The following is an 18,262-nucleotide window of genomic DNA, read 5'->3' on the forward strand; positions in this document are numbered from 1 at the left end:
TCATTTTGAGTTCTCAGCTACAGCTCAGCATGCTCACTGCAAACATGCAATAATGATACAACCTCTCACTGCGTGATCAATTCCTTTGATAAATAATGACTCCTGTGGCTGGATGACAGCTGAGGGAGTTGGCTGTAATAAGCCCTATAGTCCTTAAAACAGGTGTGCTTTGAATCTGATTAGAGATTGAGTCTGTAGAGTTATTAATCTGCATTACATTAATAAAATTTGGAGCGTTAAACAACCTTCAAGTGCACAAACATGCGCCAAGGCAGCTCGCTCTCTCACTTTTAATAGAAGAGTAACGAGCAGTGCAAAGTGCAGGCTTTTGTTATTTGCCCGGCTGAAACTCATTTTAATAAACTTGACTTAAGCCTTAAGTTTGACCTCATTTGATCTTGAAGAGGTTGGAGGTCCAAAGTAACGTAACATTTACAATCCCCATAACATATATCAACATATGTGTTTGTCAGTATAAACAATGGCAGTAAGAAACAGTATTAATGAAGCTATGTAGAGCTGTTTATCACTATGACCTTCAGATCAATCTATTGACCTTGAAGGAGAGGTCAGAGGTCACATGTGACATGATACTTTAAATTTTTATATGGTACTTTCTATACACTGATCAGGTGAGTGAATTACAATGATTATCTCGTCATCCTTCATCTGGCACCTGTTAGTGGGTGCGATGTATAAGGAAGCAAGTGAACATTTTGTCTGTAAAATTGACGCATTAGAAGCAGGAAAAATGGGATTTGAGTGAGTTTGACAAGTGTTAAATTGTCATGGCTACGCGACTAGGTCAGAGCATGTCCAAAGCTGTAGTTCTTGTGGGATGTCCTTGGTCTGCAGTGGTCAGCATCTATCAAAAGTGGTCCAAGGAAGTAACCAGTGACAGGGTCATGGGGAGCCAAGGCTCACTGATGCACATGGGGAGTTAAGACTGGCTTGTGTAGGCAAAACACATTCGCACTACCAAAACGTAATATTTCATGCTAGGTGACAAATGGTAAACATATTACGCTTCAGAGCACCGAACACGTCCCTAAATGACGAGAAAAAAAAACGAGGAGACGTGAGAATTGTTTGGAATCAATCTACATGTTTGTTCATTTGACTTAAATCGCTTTGGAAAACAATATTTAACATTGTTAAAGTGCTGGTTAAGGTTATCGTTAAGGGATAAGGTTAGGTTTAGGGCTGGAATACATGGCTAGAACGTCATTTTACTGGATTTCACCCATAACCTGGTGCGTAGCATAAGAACACGGAAGGTCACCTTTTGCACTCCTCAGGAACGCCGGGGGATGTGACAAATCGTCGGGATGTTACACCTCAGGAGTGAGAACGGGCTGGTGGACAACAGATGAGCTACTGTAGGTCAAATTGCTCAAAAAGTTAACCTTGGATCTGATAGAAAGGAGCATCTTAATCTGTGGGATGTGCTGGGAAAACAAGTGTGATCCATGGAGGCCCCATCTCGCAACTTACAGGACTTAAAGGATAATCAAGTGGACCTTGAAAACCTTACTGGATATAAGCCAAATTTTAACGACTTGTTAGCACGACCCGACTTTACAGCTCTACAAAGTTTTATCAGAATTCATTTCTAATTTTTCAAGCTGGCAGTGGCGCCACTCGGCCTTCCAGTAGATACACCGATGGTTTCAGTTTCAAAATCATAGGTGACTTCCATCTCGAATTATCGCATTCACAAGACTTTCAGAAAGCTTGACCTCTGACCTCAACTTTGAGGTAGATTCCAACTAGCCCAAGATTTTTTAGTAGATATACCTATGGTGTAAATTTAAAACTCCTACATCGCTTTGTTCTCGGGTTAACGCATTCACAAACTTCGACAACACGACATCATTTTCAACTTTAAACGCAGACGTTGCCAAAAACATAACCTCCTGTGGTGGAGGTAATAACGAAAGCACATGGGGGACGTGTACTTGTTATAAAAATTTTATTTTGAATAAAACAACGTAGCCATATTACATGTAGTGTGGTCCATCTATTTTACATACCTCAGGAGAAGCGACACAGTTCTGCCATGGTACGGTTCATCATGATCATTAAAATCATCATCACCATCAGTTTACAGTCAGAGGTTATAGTAGTGTTGTTCAATCTCACAAGTTTTACAGGGTAGCATATAGCACAACAACACGACGCAGTGAGGGACCAGTGCTAGAAGGCCAGTGGAAAACCCCCCCAAAACAACCCAGCAACAGATAAAATACTACTCATCATAACGGGAGGCTAGCTTCAGCAGGCCACAGACCCATCGTGGTACAGTAATAGTAACTTGTTTTTTTTCCTTTTTTTAAACTTGGTAACTCCTCATTGCAGTGTACACCAATACATTGAGCTAAAGCTTAGAAATCTATACCAGGTTGCTCATGGTTGTAAATGAACACACAACTGTTTGACGAGTTTACGAACCACAAAAACAAAACTGTGTCTATGAGTCTGAGGTAGCAAGGCAATCATGGCTTTCCTCTGATTTCTGAACATATATCTCTTTTAAAAAAACAAACCAAACCTATTCTACATGATAACGGCGGGCCTCTCATAAACCCAGATTCAAAACAACTTTAGATTTAAATCTGTAACTTCCAAAACCATTTTTACACAATCCCACAATAATACATCGACTCTCACCTCCGTCTTCCACGTGTGGAACGACAAACTTTGTAGGCACAGAAGGGGTAAAAGTTTACTTTAACAAAATCGCAGCTGAGACAAAGTCTGCCGGCATATCGATGCTTTATAAAGGGGAACTTGACATCAAGCATGCTACGAGATAGATAGGAAAACAAACCAGATGATCCGAGAGGTGATAGTTTACATTTTGGAAATGATCCTTTCAGCCACCGGGAGCAGTGTGTGCGCTCCCCAAGCATTTAACAAAAGTCTGGGGCTATTCGGGGCTCGATGGTACAAAGCAGTGGAATGACAAATAAAAATGGAACAGTTTGATTCCCAGTTAAGTCAACAGAATTCAAACAAAATCCCAACCACCCTCTGAAAAACAAAACAAAAAAATCTATACAAAGCCCCGTGTCCATATACTCATCTGCATACCTAAATAAATCACTGACAAATGTTCAATTCGGTACAATCTACAGTTCATAAAATATACAGTTTGCATAGTACAAGACAAGGTGGTAAAAGTAGTTAAGTTGTCTGCTCCTGTGCATCTTTGGGATTTAGGGGCAGGGGATTTTGTTTGTGTGGGAATGGTCTCTCCATCGTCCAGTCAGTCCTCACATCATCTGAAAACACACAGAGAGAAAACGCTTTGGATCAGACGACAAAAAGCAAGAATCTTGAAACACGACAGCGCCAGTTCACATACAGCCACAGAAAAGCTCGGATTTATGAGTCTCTTTGGTTAGTCCCGAGCGCTGCAGGTGAACCCGCCTCATTTCTCTTCATCAAGACATCACCGTGTGGAAACGTCAGAAGTTCAAACAAAGTAATCGGGTTTGAGAGCTGGCAAATGGACTGCAGTCCCTCAAGCCAGTTAGAGTCCATTAGGAGCGCAGAGGGGGGAAAGTGGGAGGTGGGCATGGATGAATCTGGGAAGATTTTACAAATCAGAGCTCTCCTCAGAAATGAAATTAGGCACTCAAACTAAAGCTTTGCGCTGAAGTTAAAGGAGAGTGCATGGAGCGCTGTCCGCCAAGGACTATAAAAAGCCAGGAGTGGAAGATGTTTGGGAAATGAACTCATTAGATTTAATATTCAATTGATGTGGTAATGCATGTGTTGTGTAACACTGCTGCAGATGAGTCAGATGAGGTTGCATTATTGTACAGAGGAACGTACTCCAAAGCAGGTGGTAAATAAACACATCATTAACATGGAACCTGCAGGAGAACAGAAGAATGAGGAGACCTGTGGTTCACATAGTGTTTGTAGTCAAAGTGCATATGTAGATAATGAATACAAGTCATAAACTCACAGTGCTGTAAAAAAGTATTTGCAGTCTTCCTGATTTCTTAGTTTTTTTTACATTATGTTTCAGGTCTATCAAATTCTAATATTAGACTAAGATAACCCGAGTAAATACAAAATTCAGTTTTTAGGTGATAATTTCATTTATTAAGGGGGGGGAAGCTACACCTGCCTGGTTATGTGTGAAAAACTTATTGCTAAATGATAAATTAACTGTGGAAAGCTGAGTTCAGTTTCAGTACCCACACTCAGGCCTGATTACTGTCTGATCTCAGGAAGCAACACATCATGCCACGATCGAAAGAAAGGGCGGAGAAACAGTCATTAATATCTATCAGTCTGGAAAGCATTACAAAGCCATTTCTAAAGCTTTGGGCCTCCAATGAACCAGTGTGAGAACATGGTAAACCGGCCTACCACAAATAAAGCGAGAGAGCATCAAAGACTCATTCAGGAGGTCACAAAAGAACCCAGAACAACATCTGAAGAACTGCAGGCTTCACCTGACTCAGTTAAGGTCAGAGTTCGTGATTAAACAAGAAAACGACTGGGCAAAAATGACATTCGTGGATCCAACACAAAGGCTCGTCTAAGATGATCCCCAAGACTTTGGGGAAGATATTCTGTGGACTGAGGAGACAAAAGCTGAACTCTTTGGAAGGTTTGAATTACATGAATTACATGTGGAGTAAATCTAACACGGCATTTTTATAAAATGATTATTGCACCAACATCCTGACAACAATTCTACCTTTCACCAGAAGATCCTAAAGAAAATTACTCTGTCACTAGTTCATGCCCTGAAGCTCAAGAGCATTTGCAGCAGGGCAATGATCCGAAACACACCAGCAAGTCCAGCTCTGAATGACTCAAAAAATACAAAAAAACAAACAAAATGAAGGTTTTGGATTGACCTTGTCAACGTCTGCACCAAATGAGACTTTTTGACACGACCTTAATCAGGTCATTCATGCATGAAAACCCTCCAGTGTGGCTGAATTAAAACAATTGGACAAAAATTCCTGCACAGGGATGTGAAATACTCATAGCCAGTCGTTCTTGCTGCCAAAGGTGGCACAACCAGTTATTAGACATAGGGGGGAATTACCAGGTAGGTTTGGATAACAAACTGCATTTTGTATTTACTCTGGGCATCTTTGTCTAATATCTTCGATCTCAAACATGTATGTTTATCAAATAAACAAAAAAACAAGCAAACCAAGAAATCAGGAAGAGGACAAAGTTTTTAACAGCGATGTAAATTTTGAGTTGCAAACTGCTTGAAAGGACGGGCTGTATTGTTCTGGTCAACAGAGAGAAAAGTAGAAATGTCTGACTCTCAGAAAATAGGCAGTTTAACTGACATGTAAAAGTACTGCTTATTGTGCAGGGAGACAAGCTGAGCAGCTTAAAAAGACCCTGAGGGGAAAAGAGGTGTGAAGCAGAACCAAGGGACACCGGAGCGGGGTAAATAATTACAGTGGGAAGAGGTCAGCGGCAACAGCTTTCACAATACCTCTGTCCCAAAATGCACCTTGGCCTCAGACTGAGAGAAAGAGAGGAGCCGTTAATGGCACTCCCCTGGGATCCATTAGCAGCCGCTTTCTCACAGAATGTGGAGGGTTGAGGCAGGTGAAGGCTTCGTGGAGGGGACTGCTTTTGTGGCAGCAGCTGTAATTACCTCTAAAACGTGCTCTCTTCCAACTTCTCTCACCTTTGCCAATTACCAAAATACCAATCCCTCAATACAAACAATACGGCGTAAGAACAAAAAAACAACCCACTGCTAAAAGACAAATTAACATCCCCTGTTGCGTCTTTAAATTTATGGGAGAACGTCTTACCTGTGGTCTCGAGGAGAGGCTTGAGGCTGCAGGAGGCAAAACAAAGAAAAATTAGAGCAGTTTAACACTTGAACTCCCCAGTTCATTTCAGCATTTATGAGTCTACACAAAATTGTCAGCCTCTGGGTACCTCCCACGTACTTGTGCGCACACTGAGCGGCTGAGTCCCGGTGCCTCTGAGCTATGCAGTAACCAAATTCTAATAACGCTGGAACGTGTGCCAGATTACAATGGATTTATAAGTAAAGCCCTCGCAGGAGTTTCGACTCTCCAATAATGGAATACAATTTAAAAATCACAGAGCTCGATATTTTAGCGTTCTAATTTATTTTGCTATTTGATTAACGTTCCCAAAGGTGAATATTGTTTCAGATTCAGCTATTAGGAGTAATGACCTATAACGTTTTCTTCCCAATTTGATCAAATACCAAATTTAAATGATGATGGCTGAAACAATTAGGCCTGTATTTAAACTCTGTGCATCTGAGCAGACATCAGAATCGAAGGCACAAAGTCACAAATGGGTGCAGAGGAACCTGGACCGCACTGAGCAAACCATCCGAAAACAGAAAATTTCAGCGCCGTGCAGGACGAGACCATCTGAGTTCAGGATTACAATACTTGACACTTTGCTGTGCACACAAAGACACGGGAAACAGGCACAAAGCCGAGTGGCAGCGTGAGAGATGAGGAAATAAAAAGGAAGGATACACAGCAGGAGTGTGCGAGGGGCTGAAAGAGGAAGAAGACACGAGGATCGATAAGAGCACTGAGAGGTGGTAAAAAAAAAAAATCGGAAGGCGGATGATGAGTTTGGTTGATATTGTAGATTATGATGATTACATCAGAAAAGTACCACCGTTTCTCCACAGGCTCAAGCGTGCACCTTTTTAGCAGAAAAAATACCTCAGAGATGTCTAAAGTCAGTGTTGTGCTGTGAACATACTGGGAATCATTGACTTTCATGCCATGCATGTGTAATTTCGGATCTACTTTGAGTTCAAGTTAAATACTGCTTATAAACATTCAATGCAATAATATGTAAAATAGTATGATAAAAGAGGGGAATGTTACAAAACCATTTGTGTAGCTGAAATGTAAAAGGTGGTATTTAATAAGTAAGATGACAGACAATTACTGTAAATAGCAACTATTTTTAAAAACTCTTCGTTGTTCCAGACGTGATTGAAGCTAAACTGCCAAATATTCTCCTGTCCCAGCAATTCAACAGTCTGTTTTGGCAAATTTATCTCAGTCGCAAACACATATTTCAGATCAAACAAATTTAAATATTAGACAAAGATAACCCGAGTTAATACAAACTGCAGTTTTTAAATGACGATTTCTTTTAAGTAAGTGACAAAGCTGTCCAAACCTAGAGTACCTGGTCCTAAGTGAAAAAGCGATTGCTAATAAACTAATGTGGCACCCTTGGCTTCAAGACCTGCAATCGAGCAGTTTGTGATAACTAGAAATGAGCTTTCCACATCAATGTGGAGGAATTGTGGCTCACTCTTCTTTGCAGAATTGTCTCAATTCAGCCACAGTGGAGGATTTTCCAGCATGAACAGCCTGCTCAAGGTCATGCCAAAGCATATCAATCAGATTTAAGTCCAGATAACCCAGTGTTTACATCCAAAGTGTGCTTGAGGTTCAGGACATGAGCTGATTGATGGTCAGGATTCAGGATTTTCTGGTAGAAAGCAAAGTTCATGCTTCCTCCAATTACAGCAAAACAGCCCGAGACCATCACACTACCACCACGTTTGACTTTGGCTATGATGTTCTTTTCTAAAATGCTGTGTTAGTTTTGTGCCAGATGTAACGTTTGTCTCGTCAGTACACAGAATATTTTTTCCCAAAAGCGTTGGGTTTTTTTTAGCAAATGTGAGACCAGTCTTTGTGTTCTTTTCTCCTTGGAACTCTCTCATTGATACCATTTTTGCCAGTCTCTTTTTTGTTGTTCAATCATGAACTCTGACCTTAACTGAGGCAGGTGAAGCCTGCAGATGATGTTGTTCTGAGTTATTTTGTGACCTCCTGGATGAGTCGTCGCTGTGCTCTTGGGATAATTTTGGTAGGCCGGTTACTCCTGAGAAGGTTCACTGCTGCTCCAAGTTTTCTCCATGTGCAACTAATGGCTCTCACCGTGGTTCACAGGAGTCCCGAAGCTTAAGAAATGGCTTTCTAACCCTTTCCAGGCTGATAGATGTCAATGACTTTGTTTCTCAGCTGCTTCTTTAGATCGTGGCACGCTGCTTTCTGAGATCTTTTAGCCTACCTCAGACAGCTTCTGTTTAGATGATTTCTTGATTCAGCCAGTCTGGCAGTAATCATGCCTGAGTGTGGGTAGTGAAATTGAGCTCAGCATTCCAAAAAATGTGGTTAATCACAGTTAATTCATCGTTTAACGAGGAGGAGATTAATTACTTTCTCACACAGGGCCAGATAGGTGCAGGTAGCTCCTTTCTCTTCATAAATGAAATAGTCATTGAATAACTTTATTTTGCAATTACTCAGGTTATCTGTGTCTAATATTAAACATTTTTTGACGATCTGAAAGATTTCAGTGTGACAAATAAGTAAAAAAGTAAGAAATGATCACAGCACTGTATCTTGCACATGCTACATCAGTTTTTCTGTGAAGGGCTTTTCCGGTTAAGCAAACTGTACTTTTTCCTCTGCTGACCTTCGACCTTATGGTGAGACAAAAAAAAATCTGCTGCAGGAGGCTGGGAAGACACGGTGGGAAATTCGAGGAGGAGGATTGGGAAACTTACGACTGCATGCAGGGAAGGAGTTGTTAATCTGCTCCATTACATCTGCCAGGTCAGAGCTGCTGTTATGGGAGTCCAACAGCTCATCTGAACACACATGCACGCAAAGCACAGAGAGGTTGATTTTCAGTTACCACACGCACTCACACTTTAATACTGCACCACAGCGAGGAACAGTTTACATTTACAGAAAAGCGAATATTTTTTCTCTGTTGTGAGCAATGGACTGATATCTTCCTATTTAAATAAACAACAGTACATTAAGCCTTTTTCAGCTTGAGTGTCTCACCTGAGTTTTCAGTAAGTGGCCCTCGATCTTGCACGATGGGGGAGGACAATCCATTTACCCTCGAGTCCACATCGGGCTGATGGAGAGTCAGACATGAAAACAAAACAAAACAAAAGAACATTTAGTCATTATAACACAATTATTCCACTTGGTGGCTGCTTGACAACTTCAAAATTTGCCCTGCTTCACAGCAGCAGGCGGAGACAAGAAACAACCAAAGGGCAGCACAACGAGGCTCTTGTCATGTGTACAATTTCCCCAAACAAGCCAAAACTGAGTTTAACACACTACAGTATCAATCACATTTCAAGCCCTCAATTAAAATTAGCCCAGTTTTTTGTTTTGTTTTAGCTCAAATGCTTTACCCTGATGGTCTTCAGTGAGTGGAAAGGTAAAAAATATGTGCACATGCTCTTAAATATAACTGAAGTAGAAAATGGTTAAAACAGATGATAGTACATACTTAAATCTAAACAACAGCGCTCATATTTAGGATTTTTCTCTGCTTCTTGCCACTCTGTAACCTCTAGCCTCATCTTGATATAACAAATAATTATTTGCCCTCCAGTGTGCTGTGTTCTCAAGATCTAAAGATTCACAAATAAATTAATATATTACACACACACACACACACACACACACACACACACACTGCAGAATATGTCAAAAGTCTGTTGAAAAACCAATTTCTCAGATGCTCAGAAGTGAACACTTCATATCCAGTGACATTCACGGCACAATCTCCCATTCCCTTTGGCTTTTCAAGTTCAAGAAAGTAAATCAATGCTCCCTCCCCTCTCTCATATACCCTCCTTCTTCCTCTCCTCCTTCATCTCCTCGTGCCCCTAGCGCTAGCGAAGGCTAACATGTTGGAAACGTCTCTGGAGCACAACCAAGTGTCTCGAGGCTCGTCTTAGAATAGCTCAGGTCAGGGTTTTGGTCACCCTTCGGGAGTGTGAATTTAATGCGTGCCATCAGGAAGGCTGGGTTTATTACTCTGAAGCTTGGCAGTAACACAGCACTTGATGGAAAGACGTGTTGACACATCGTCAGGTCTCCGGGGACTCTCTGAGAACTGTAGTTCTTACTTAAGTGTTTGGACGTTTCCATGTGTGCAGGTAGCTGTGTGCGCCGTTTATGTTTGGATTTTCTGTCTGTTGCAATCAGCGTCAGAATAAATCCACTGCAGCATGCGGCAGCATTGATGGAAAGTCTAAACAAGGCTAACTCAGCGGAGGTAGAAATGCAGTAGCTTAGACAGTATACAACACTACAGCACATTGCAACCTGACAGTCTGCTGTATAAACCAAATTAAGAATCGCCTTTCAGCCCAGGTTTTTCAAGCATTTCTACTTTGAGATTTTACTTCCTCATCGCTATAATTGACAGTTATAGCAAACGTTTTAGCATTCAAAATAAACATGAGCGACACAGTCCTTGATTCGCTTTACTTCTTTAGTTCTGTGTGTAGTATAGGGATGAGAATTGCCAAATGACTTTCGGTTTGCCATCATTAATTAGACACCATGGGAAGTCATAAAATATTCAGTTAAACTTCAATTTTATTTTTTCCCCCCAATTCTGTTTTATTTAATGCAGTGGCAAATTACAAAAAAAGTCTCCACAAGGTGCATTGAATTGTAAGTTAAAGACCCTACAATAATACAGGCACTTAAAGAAAAAACACTGAAAACACTGCAGTGCAAGTGTTGCTGCTGCTGGCTGCTCTGTGGCTTGTTGCTAAAAGATTTGAATTGATTTGGTGAGCTAATGAAGCTGAAGGGAGATTGCTTTTGATACTTGTATCATTAAAAGTTAGGGGGAAAAACACTAAATTTGAGGCTTTTATTTTGGAAATGTGGCACCTTAAGGATGCTGGCAAACTATAACTGATGCTTTTTTTTAATTATGAATTTTTTTAAGCATTCTCTTCAGGTTATAAATATAAATTGGGAGCTTTTATTTTTGAAAATTTCACAGCATCAAAGCACCTTAATAACATCCGATAAATAACTGAAGCCATAATGAAATTTTTAAAGAATCCTGTTCAGTTCCTGCAACTATTCTGATGCTTTTCTTCTCATTGACAGATTAATAATAACACATTTAACCTTTTATTTATTAAGAAAACACACTGAATTTGAAGCATACTGGTCTTCCATTTAGAAACTAAGGACTTTTATTTAGAAAATCTGACAAACCCGTGCAGGTCACTGCCACTGTCAGGGTGTAGGACTGTTATCTAACATTGTGTGTGAGACGGACGATGAGAGGGGCAGCTTTAAATTGTGAATGACAGCCAAAATACTTCAAACTGCCTTCAAACTGCAGTATGACCTTAGCTCGTTTTAGATGACTGACTGGAAAAAAAAACCTACATATACATCTTGTTTCCCACACTTGATGTCAAGAAAGTGAGAAGAAATCCACCAATCAGAGATTCAGAATTTCAAATTCATCATAAGTCATAAGCTGTCAACTGCATCCACCTGTATCAGATAAGCTGTTAGTTACCATGGCGATGGCATTCCTGAAATGGGCTTGGCGCTCCTCTCAAAAAAAATTGCTTTCATCCTGCAAACCGCGGCTCATATTCACCAGCTTTAAAAAGCACGAGCGCCCCAAAAAGTTCACTAACAGATCTGCATTTTGTTTTTGTGATTTTACTTTTAAAAACATGGTCATGGAAGCTACATAAAAATGGTGCTTATTTCTAGTTTTTCCTTGATCAAATTATAACGGGCCACCCAGATATCACTCCTTTCACTTAAATACTACAGATTAAAAAAAAAAACAAAACATTTCCTACAATCTGGTGGTAAAATGATGCTTGTAGAGTTAAAATTGACAAATTGAATCAATGAGCAAATGTGGGTTATAGTGTCTGTATGTCCTAATAACACTACCAGTATCTGGAAACCTTGCATCATTAACTGCATTCTAAGAGAAAGTAGAAATCAGTGTCCTAACAGCTATTTAATATTTTATTTTATCTACTGTACTTCTGCTGAAGGACAAATTTAAATTTTGTGAGAGTGCAATACTAAAACTGTTTCTGTCCAAATGTTAATCATCTGCCATTAAATATCTGCTGAGTCACGTCAGCTGCCGCCTGTTGTTATGAGTTATTGCCCATGCTCACAGCTTCTCAGCTTCCAGAGAGCCAATACCTCCCCCCCCCTCCCCTCAGTTTGCTTTATGAGGATTGCTGCTTGTTTGGCTTGAGGCTTGTGAATTTCTCACTTGGCACAAACAATCCAACCTCAGTGAGCAATTAGGCCGGGTATAAACAAATCTGGAAGTTATTAATACGGAGATCGGAGATGGATGCTGGGTGGAATGGAAATGATGTGATTAGGATCTAATCTGAATGATGAGCAGTTTTTTAAAAATTGTGATAAAAGTGGGTTATCATGTGGATTTCGGGATTAATAACTGCAAGCTCATGATGGAGCTCGACTTTGAACGAATCCCTTTAATTTACTGGAAGCTTTCTGTATCAGCATTTTACTTTTACGTCTGCTTAAATTATTTTTTTCCTGAGCCGTCTGAAACAGCCCTGCCAGCTGGTGTGCGTGAGTGAGTCTGTGAACCGTGATTACTGCCCTGCTGCTCCTCAACAACAAGCCTAATGAACTGAACGGAAAGGAAGCTAATGTGGAAAATAAACTTTATATCGCAGTTGTGTATGTGCTGTACTCAAAGGAGAAAACCATAATTCCTCTGCTCTGCTGCAAATTGGTCCTACTAGCCATAAGACAGTAATCATGTGCTGTATGAACTTGCTGTATTAACAATAACAATGTTACTTCAGGTTTTAAATTATTTTCAGAGAAACTGCATGTTTTCTGTCTGCAAAGCACCAAAACTACAGTCGGTAACGGGAACAAAACATAACCCCAAGTCGGGGATAAAATGTGTACATGATACGTCACCTGGTGCAGTAGCTGTCGGAGGCGATGAAGCTGAGATTCCAGCTGTTTGTTGTGTTCCTCCAAGATGTGCATGCGGGTCTCCAGCCGGCCTTTGTGTTGTCGTAGCAGCCTGGCTTCAGCTAAAAGATCTGCCTCATCGGGGTGGACCGAGGGGCCCTCCGTCTCCCAGGGGCTTCCTGTAGGCGTGCCTCGCTGTCCATGTTGCTCCTTAAGTTGCTCATACTCCCTCTGCAGTGTCCTGAAGAAAAATTGAGAACAAATAAGTGAAGAAACAAGAAATGTGTCCATACACATGGATGAATGTGAAATTGACGCAGAAGCTGTGGCAGCTGAACAGCTGGGAAATTGGACAAATAACGGGAATATGTTCTTCTGCCTGGTGTTTCCCGTGTAAATATATAATGTTTTAATATTCTTAAAACATTCAAAAAGCCAGTTCTGAACCTCCACAGTGGGATGCCACACAAAACACCACACTCGTGTTTACCTCTTCATTCTGTGTGAAATCCTATCCACAGTGGATAACCAAACATAAGGCCCCCTACCAAATCTCTCGCCTCACTTCCTCTTCACCCTCTCAGTGCAGAATTATAAGCTGCAGTACTTTACTTAAGTTGGCATTTATGAGACCAGCTGTAAAGCTCTCACCCGCTCCCCTCTGCCTGTGTATGTGTGTGTGTAATCAGTGTTAAATCACTCCAGTCGAGATGCTGGAAAAAGCATCTCGACAACAATAGATTGCACAGTCACTCTGTGTCTATACCAACTCCATTTACAAATCAAAACGGGGAAGGAGCTGGCGGGTGAGATGCACTGGTGGTACGGTAAGTGTCTGTGTGCTGTAGTGTGACTCGAGCGTACACGTGTACTTGAAAGAAGAAGCTGTCAATAAACACTTAGCGTAACAAAGGCAAACAGATAAACCCCATTTTTATGCATTTTGAGAATGTCACTTTTCATAAAATTAATCAATAGCTTGTAATCACTATCAGCAAAGACGTGATTATCAATTTTAATAAGATTAGCCAGTTTTGATGTTTGTCTCCTACCTCTGCTCCTCCTCCAGACGCGCTATGATCTTTTCCAATTCGCCGCGCTCTTCCTTCTCCACAGCCTGTAAGATTTGGGCAGGACTCTGAGGCTGGCTGCAAGGAGAGGCCTCCCCCCCCAGTGTTTGGCAGTACTGCAGGATCAGGGCATGCTCATCATCCCTGTGGAAAGTGTAGAGCTTATGATGAGTGACGAGACCCACACATCCTGTCCCTGCTATTCAGTTCAATTCACCTTCTGTTCAGTTAGAGACGAGCTATTTACTTTTGCCATTTGAAAGAATTATGGTAACTACTTGTATCAAATCAGTACGCTTGAAAATGGCTTTGAATGAACCCTGGGTGATTACCATGACACAGTGCTGCTCTATAAAGGCAGCAGAAGGAAAGTGGAGGTTGAAGGGTTTTTCATGCCAGCCAGCAAACTGTATAAAACAGTGGTTCCTAAATGTTTCACCAAAAACAGCCCAAAAGCCCAAGAACCCATTTATCAACTACAAACTGAGCTTTAACAGTGAATTTTAATCCGTTTACCAGCTATGCATAATAATTTTGTCTTTTCATATTTTTATTATGTTTTCTGACTTTCAATTGATCCGTTTTATTAACTCTTAACTGTGTTCTCATTACATCTAGCTGACAGTAAGGTTCAGCTACGCATGCTGTTAGCTTACAATTGCAACTGGCACTTAAATTTCACCTCTTCAGTCATGATTATCTTCTGATGGTCTATTTCTACTCTTTGTTCACTTTAGTCAACTCTTTACTTGTCTGCTTAAACATGTGCAAATCTATAAATTTTTTTTTTTAAACAGCTGTAATTTGTATTTCATGTTAGTTATGCTAACTATTGCGCATATTTCTTGACTACTGCAGAAATACCTTTTCAGGCTATTTGTAAACAAGGCTAAGGTTCTCAGTTCTGCTCAATATTTTTATTTATTTATTTAATTTTTTTAATCTCTTTATAAGATTATTGGTCCCTCCACAACAATCCCAATTTCTCATTTAGCCGCTTGGGAAAATGAATTGCCCACCCCTCCTTGTCTAGCAATCGATGCTATACACACAGACGGGAATGCTTTTCCCCTATTTAAGCCAGTTCGCATCTATTCTCTTGTTTGTCTGTTTTGATTTTTTTGATTACATTTAACACTTTATATATTCCATAGCTAAATGTACAGTACACTCCGTTGATTAGTCTCTGTGTATTGATAGCATGTATAGTTAATTTAAATCAATAATAAATTTAGTTTGTGTTATTATTTTCCTCTTTCACCATTAGCAGACCCAAACTTCATACATGCAGTAATCAAATTCTGAGACCACTGCTAAAAAAGACACCAGTTTCAAACAATTTATTTATCTATTTATTATTATTTATTTATTTTACATTTTTCTGTCCAAATTTGAGTCAAAACACTTGACTTCTCTCAGAAATGAATCAAGCACAACATCAAACCGCTTCTGTTCAGGAATGCAAGTAAATAATTTTTTAAAAAAGTGCTTTGCTACTTTAATCTGCTTTGGAAAAAACAATAATTATACTTAAACATTAGAAAAATAATTTTGATTAAAGAGTTTAGTGTAAAAAAGCAGTAAATTAGCCATTACAAAAAGAAAAAAAAAAGTTTACCAATTATAAAGTCTGAATTTATGGCAGATGCGGTATAACCCTTTGACTGGATAGTGGTCTAATACATTTCTTAAGCACTGTATGTTATATAAAAGTATATAACAACTATGTAACAACTTTATCGATAACTCTCGACTTAATGTTTCAAAATACGAGTTTTAACAGAAGAACAGAAGAAACATGAATGGCAGCTTCCAAGCACCCGATCTAAACAAGGATTGTGTTAGCTGACGTCTTGATCCTTAGACACAGTAGGTGTGCCACGCTGTAATCTCCACAAACCCGGGTTTAAAACACAGATGTGTCAGTCGTTACCATCAGATAACTGAAATGAGGGGAGGCTGTGAGGAGATGGAGGGAGCAGAGAGGAGAAAGAGCCCGGCAGACAGCGAAAAGATATGGAGGAAGAAACAGCTGCTGCTCTATACCTGCATGTGTGGTTATCCGCCTCTCTCTTTATGTGCCATCTCAGTGATGCGAGTAGTGCCAAAGCCCACCTGTCACCTTCATTCTGAAACACAGCCTGCGCTGAAGCCGAAGCCCTGACACACTCACACGAAAAGTTACACTATAACTTAAAAATCCTTTCTCCGGCTGTTGTCCTATAATGTTTATAAATTTACGTGAATAAATTTTAAGGAAAATTTCAGTCTAACGTCATCTGTAGAACTTAAGTATTTAACATCTGTGTTAAAGATAAATATTTATTTTATTTATGCTATTATTCTATGCTATTTTACATTAACATTAACCTGCTCACACTTCCTGTAGCGTCTGTGCCACACGTTAATTGCTTAAATCCGTGTTCCCAGATCTCAGCAATTAACCTGGTGAGTGTAAGATTATTAGCATGGATAAGTTTTATGTATGAAAAGTAAATGCACATTATCTGACTCACAGAACATAATACTGTGCTTGAGGTGAAATTGAGTCTGTGAGCTGAAAACCCTGCAAAGCTGACTCAGTGACATTAGGCAGGTGCTTTCTCTATACGCAAAGGAGACTATGAAATGAGTCCCTAATACTTGGCTATCAAGAAAAAGTTAACACAATAACCCTGAAGAACAATCTGGTGAACTAAAATGTCTCAGGTTTTCCATTTCACTTAAGAATAGTGAGCAGAAATTCAGAATCCATTATGGTCACATGTATAACCACAGACAGAGGTTACCGAAAAGGACGCCTTTTTTTCTGGAGACGACAGTAATTATACTATTTCATGACCAAGGTATGGGCTGAGTGAAACGCTTATGAAAGGGAGCTCAAAATAGTCTTTTTTATCTCTTTTTAACATAAAAGAAACAATATGCCCAGCCTTGCATGAACACAGGAAAAAAAAGCTTTTTATGATTAACCGGCCTAAGCAGCTTATATGATGAGTTCAGAGCATCCTTTTCTTTAGGAATTCAATTCGGGTCTAGTTCAACCTTCCCTGTATTTCGGTAAAGATTTTAGGTGCCAGTCATAAAAGGGACATGAAATAAACTTTCTAAGTGGTGAATGTAATGCTTAAACCTTTCCGCACTCTCAGAGAAGAACAAACACATTCCATAGCTTAAAAAAAAAAAACACGAACTCCTGTAACTAGCAGCTCCTCTTGGCCTCTTCTTGCATACCACTTCTTCCAAATATAGTTTGTGTGATGACTGCTTTAACTTTCACACACTCTTCACAAACTTAACTTTCCTAGACTTTCTGAAACTTTTATGGAGATTCTGGCATATGCATGAACACAAAGTATCTGTAGTTATTCATCAATTTCACTAAATAATTGAAGGCTGAAGATGCTGAAACCAGTTGTTGAAAAACGGCACAAAGAAAGCAGAAAGAGACGGGAAGTCGACACAGCTGTTGTTGCAACAAGCAGCAATACACCAGCAGGCACACACACAATCACATTTCTCTCTTTGAATTATCACTCTGCTGTGACAGGGCAGACGCTCATGATGGAGATGGAGCTACTCGCTACAGAGAAACTAGGACCGGGGTCCTGCACAAACCGAGTGACCAATTAGGGAAGGTCCCCGACAACGGAAAGCTGCAGCAGGACATTATAGCTGGCAGGAGGAACCCAGAGGACTGCAGGAAGGGGATCATTACGTGCGAAAATGGGGACTAGAGGCGGTAGAGTAGTCTCACAGACCACCTGCTCTGAAATCCTGAGAGAAGGAGGAAGTGCCCTTTCAGTGCACTTCCTCCTGCAGGCTTACACAGCGTGGGGGCGGCTGAAGAGAAAGAGACCCAGAAATTATAGAGATGACAGAGGAACACAGGATCAGTGTGGCAGAAGATTTAAATGTGAATAATAGTGATGAATACCAAGGCTGTTAGTTCACTGTAGCTACAACTTGAATATGAATTCCATGCTTGGTACGCGGGAAGGCGTAGGACATGCCCGAGGGGACTTTTACAGTTTATTCCGCTACAACAGTGATCTCCAGGCTCAAAGTCTACCTAACATATCACAAAGCAAGCATCTCCTCTCAAGCTGAATGCCACGATCAACTGAGTAGTCTAAGCTCAGAGAGAAACAGTGAGAGATGAAGACGGATGAAAATATAAAGAAAGAGAAACAACGAAATCAGGAATACCAGAGGAAACAGGGAAAAAAGGGGGGGATCAAAGACGGTCAAAGGCAAAAATCTTTTATTCTTCTCCCCCGGCGAGAAACATTTATAATCCTTGATTTCTGTGTGTAAAGTCCTTCATTTATTAGAGTTACTGTTCTGCACTGCACGCAGGGCTCTAAAACATTATTTCAG

The 18,262-nt window shown here is 40.3% G+C and overlaps 1 protein-coding gene across 5 annotated transcripts in view; it reads right to left on the bottom strand.

Moving 5' to 3' along the window:
• Window positions 1–1,955: 1,955 nt before the first annotated feature.
• Window positions 1,956–18,262, bottom strand: part of utrn (utrophin) — a 196,681-nt gene continuing 180,374 nt past the window's right edge. For 4 of the 5 annotated variants that reach the window (XM_085383072.1, XM_085383073.1, XM_085383071.1 and 1 more), the window contains 6 exons: window positions 13,865–14,026; window positions 12,816–13,053; window positions 8,880–8,955; window positions 8,594–8,677; window positions 5,814–5,839; window positions 1,956–3,284 (listed from right to left, as the gene is read on the bottom strand). In XM_085383072.1, the coding sequence (XP_085239198.1) occupies window positions 3,276–3,284; window positions 5,814–5,839; window positions 8,594–8,677; window positions 8,880–8,955; window positions 12,816–13,053; window positions 13,865–14,026 (595 nt within the window). In that variant the 3' untranslated portion in view covers window positions 1,956–3,275. The remainder of the gene's footprint in view (window positions 3,285–5,813; window positions 5,840–8,593; window positions 8,678–8,879; window positions 8,956–12,815; window positions 13,054–13,864; window positions 14,027–18,262) is intronic. The other variant, XM_085383075.1, reaches the window with a different exon arrangement.

The sequence above is a fragment of the Rhamphochromis longiceps genome, linkage group LG15 (assembly GCF_057381845.1).
Source record: "Rhamphochromis longiceps isolate RC_006_pf linkage group LG15, R_longiceps_female_GT1.1, whole genome shotgun sequence".
Taxonomy (NCBI): Eukaryota; Metazoa; Chordata; class Actinopteri; order Cichliformes; family Cichlidae; genus Rhamphochromis; species Rhamphochromis longiceps.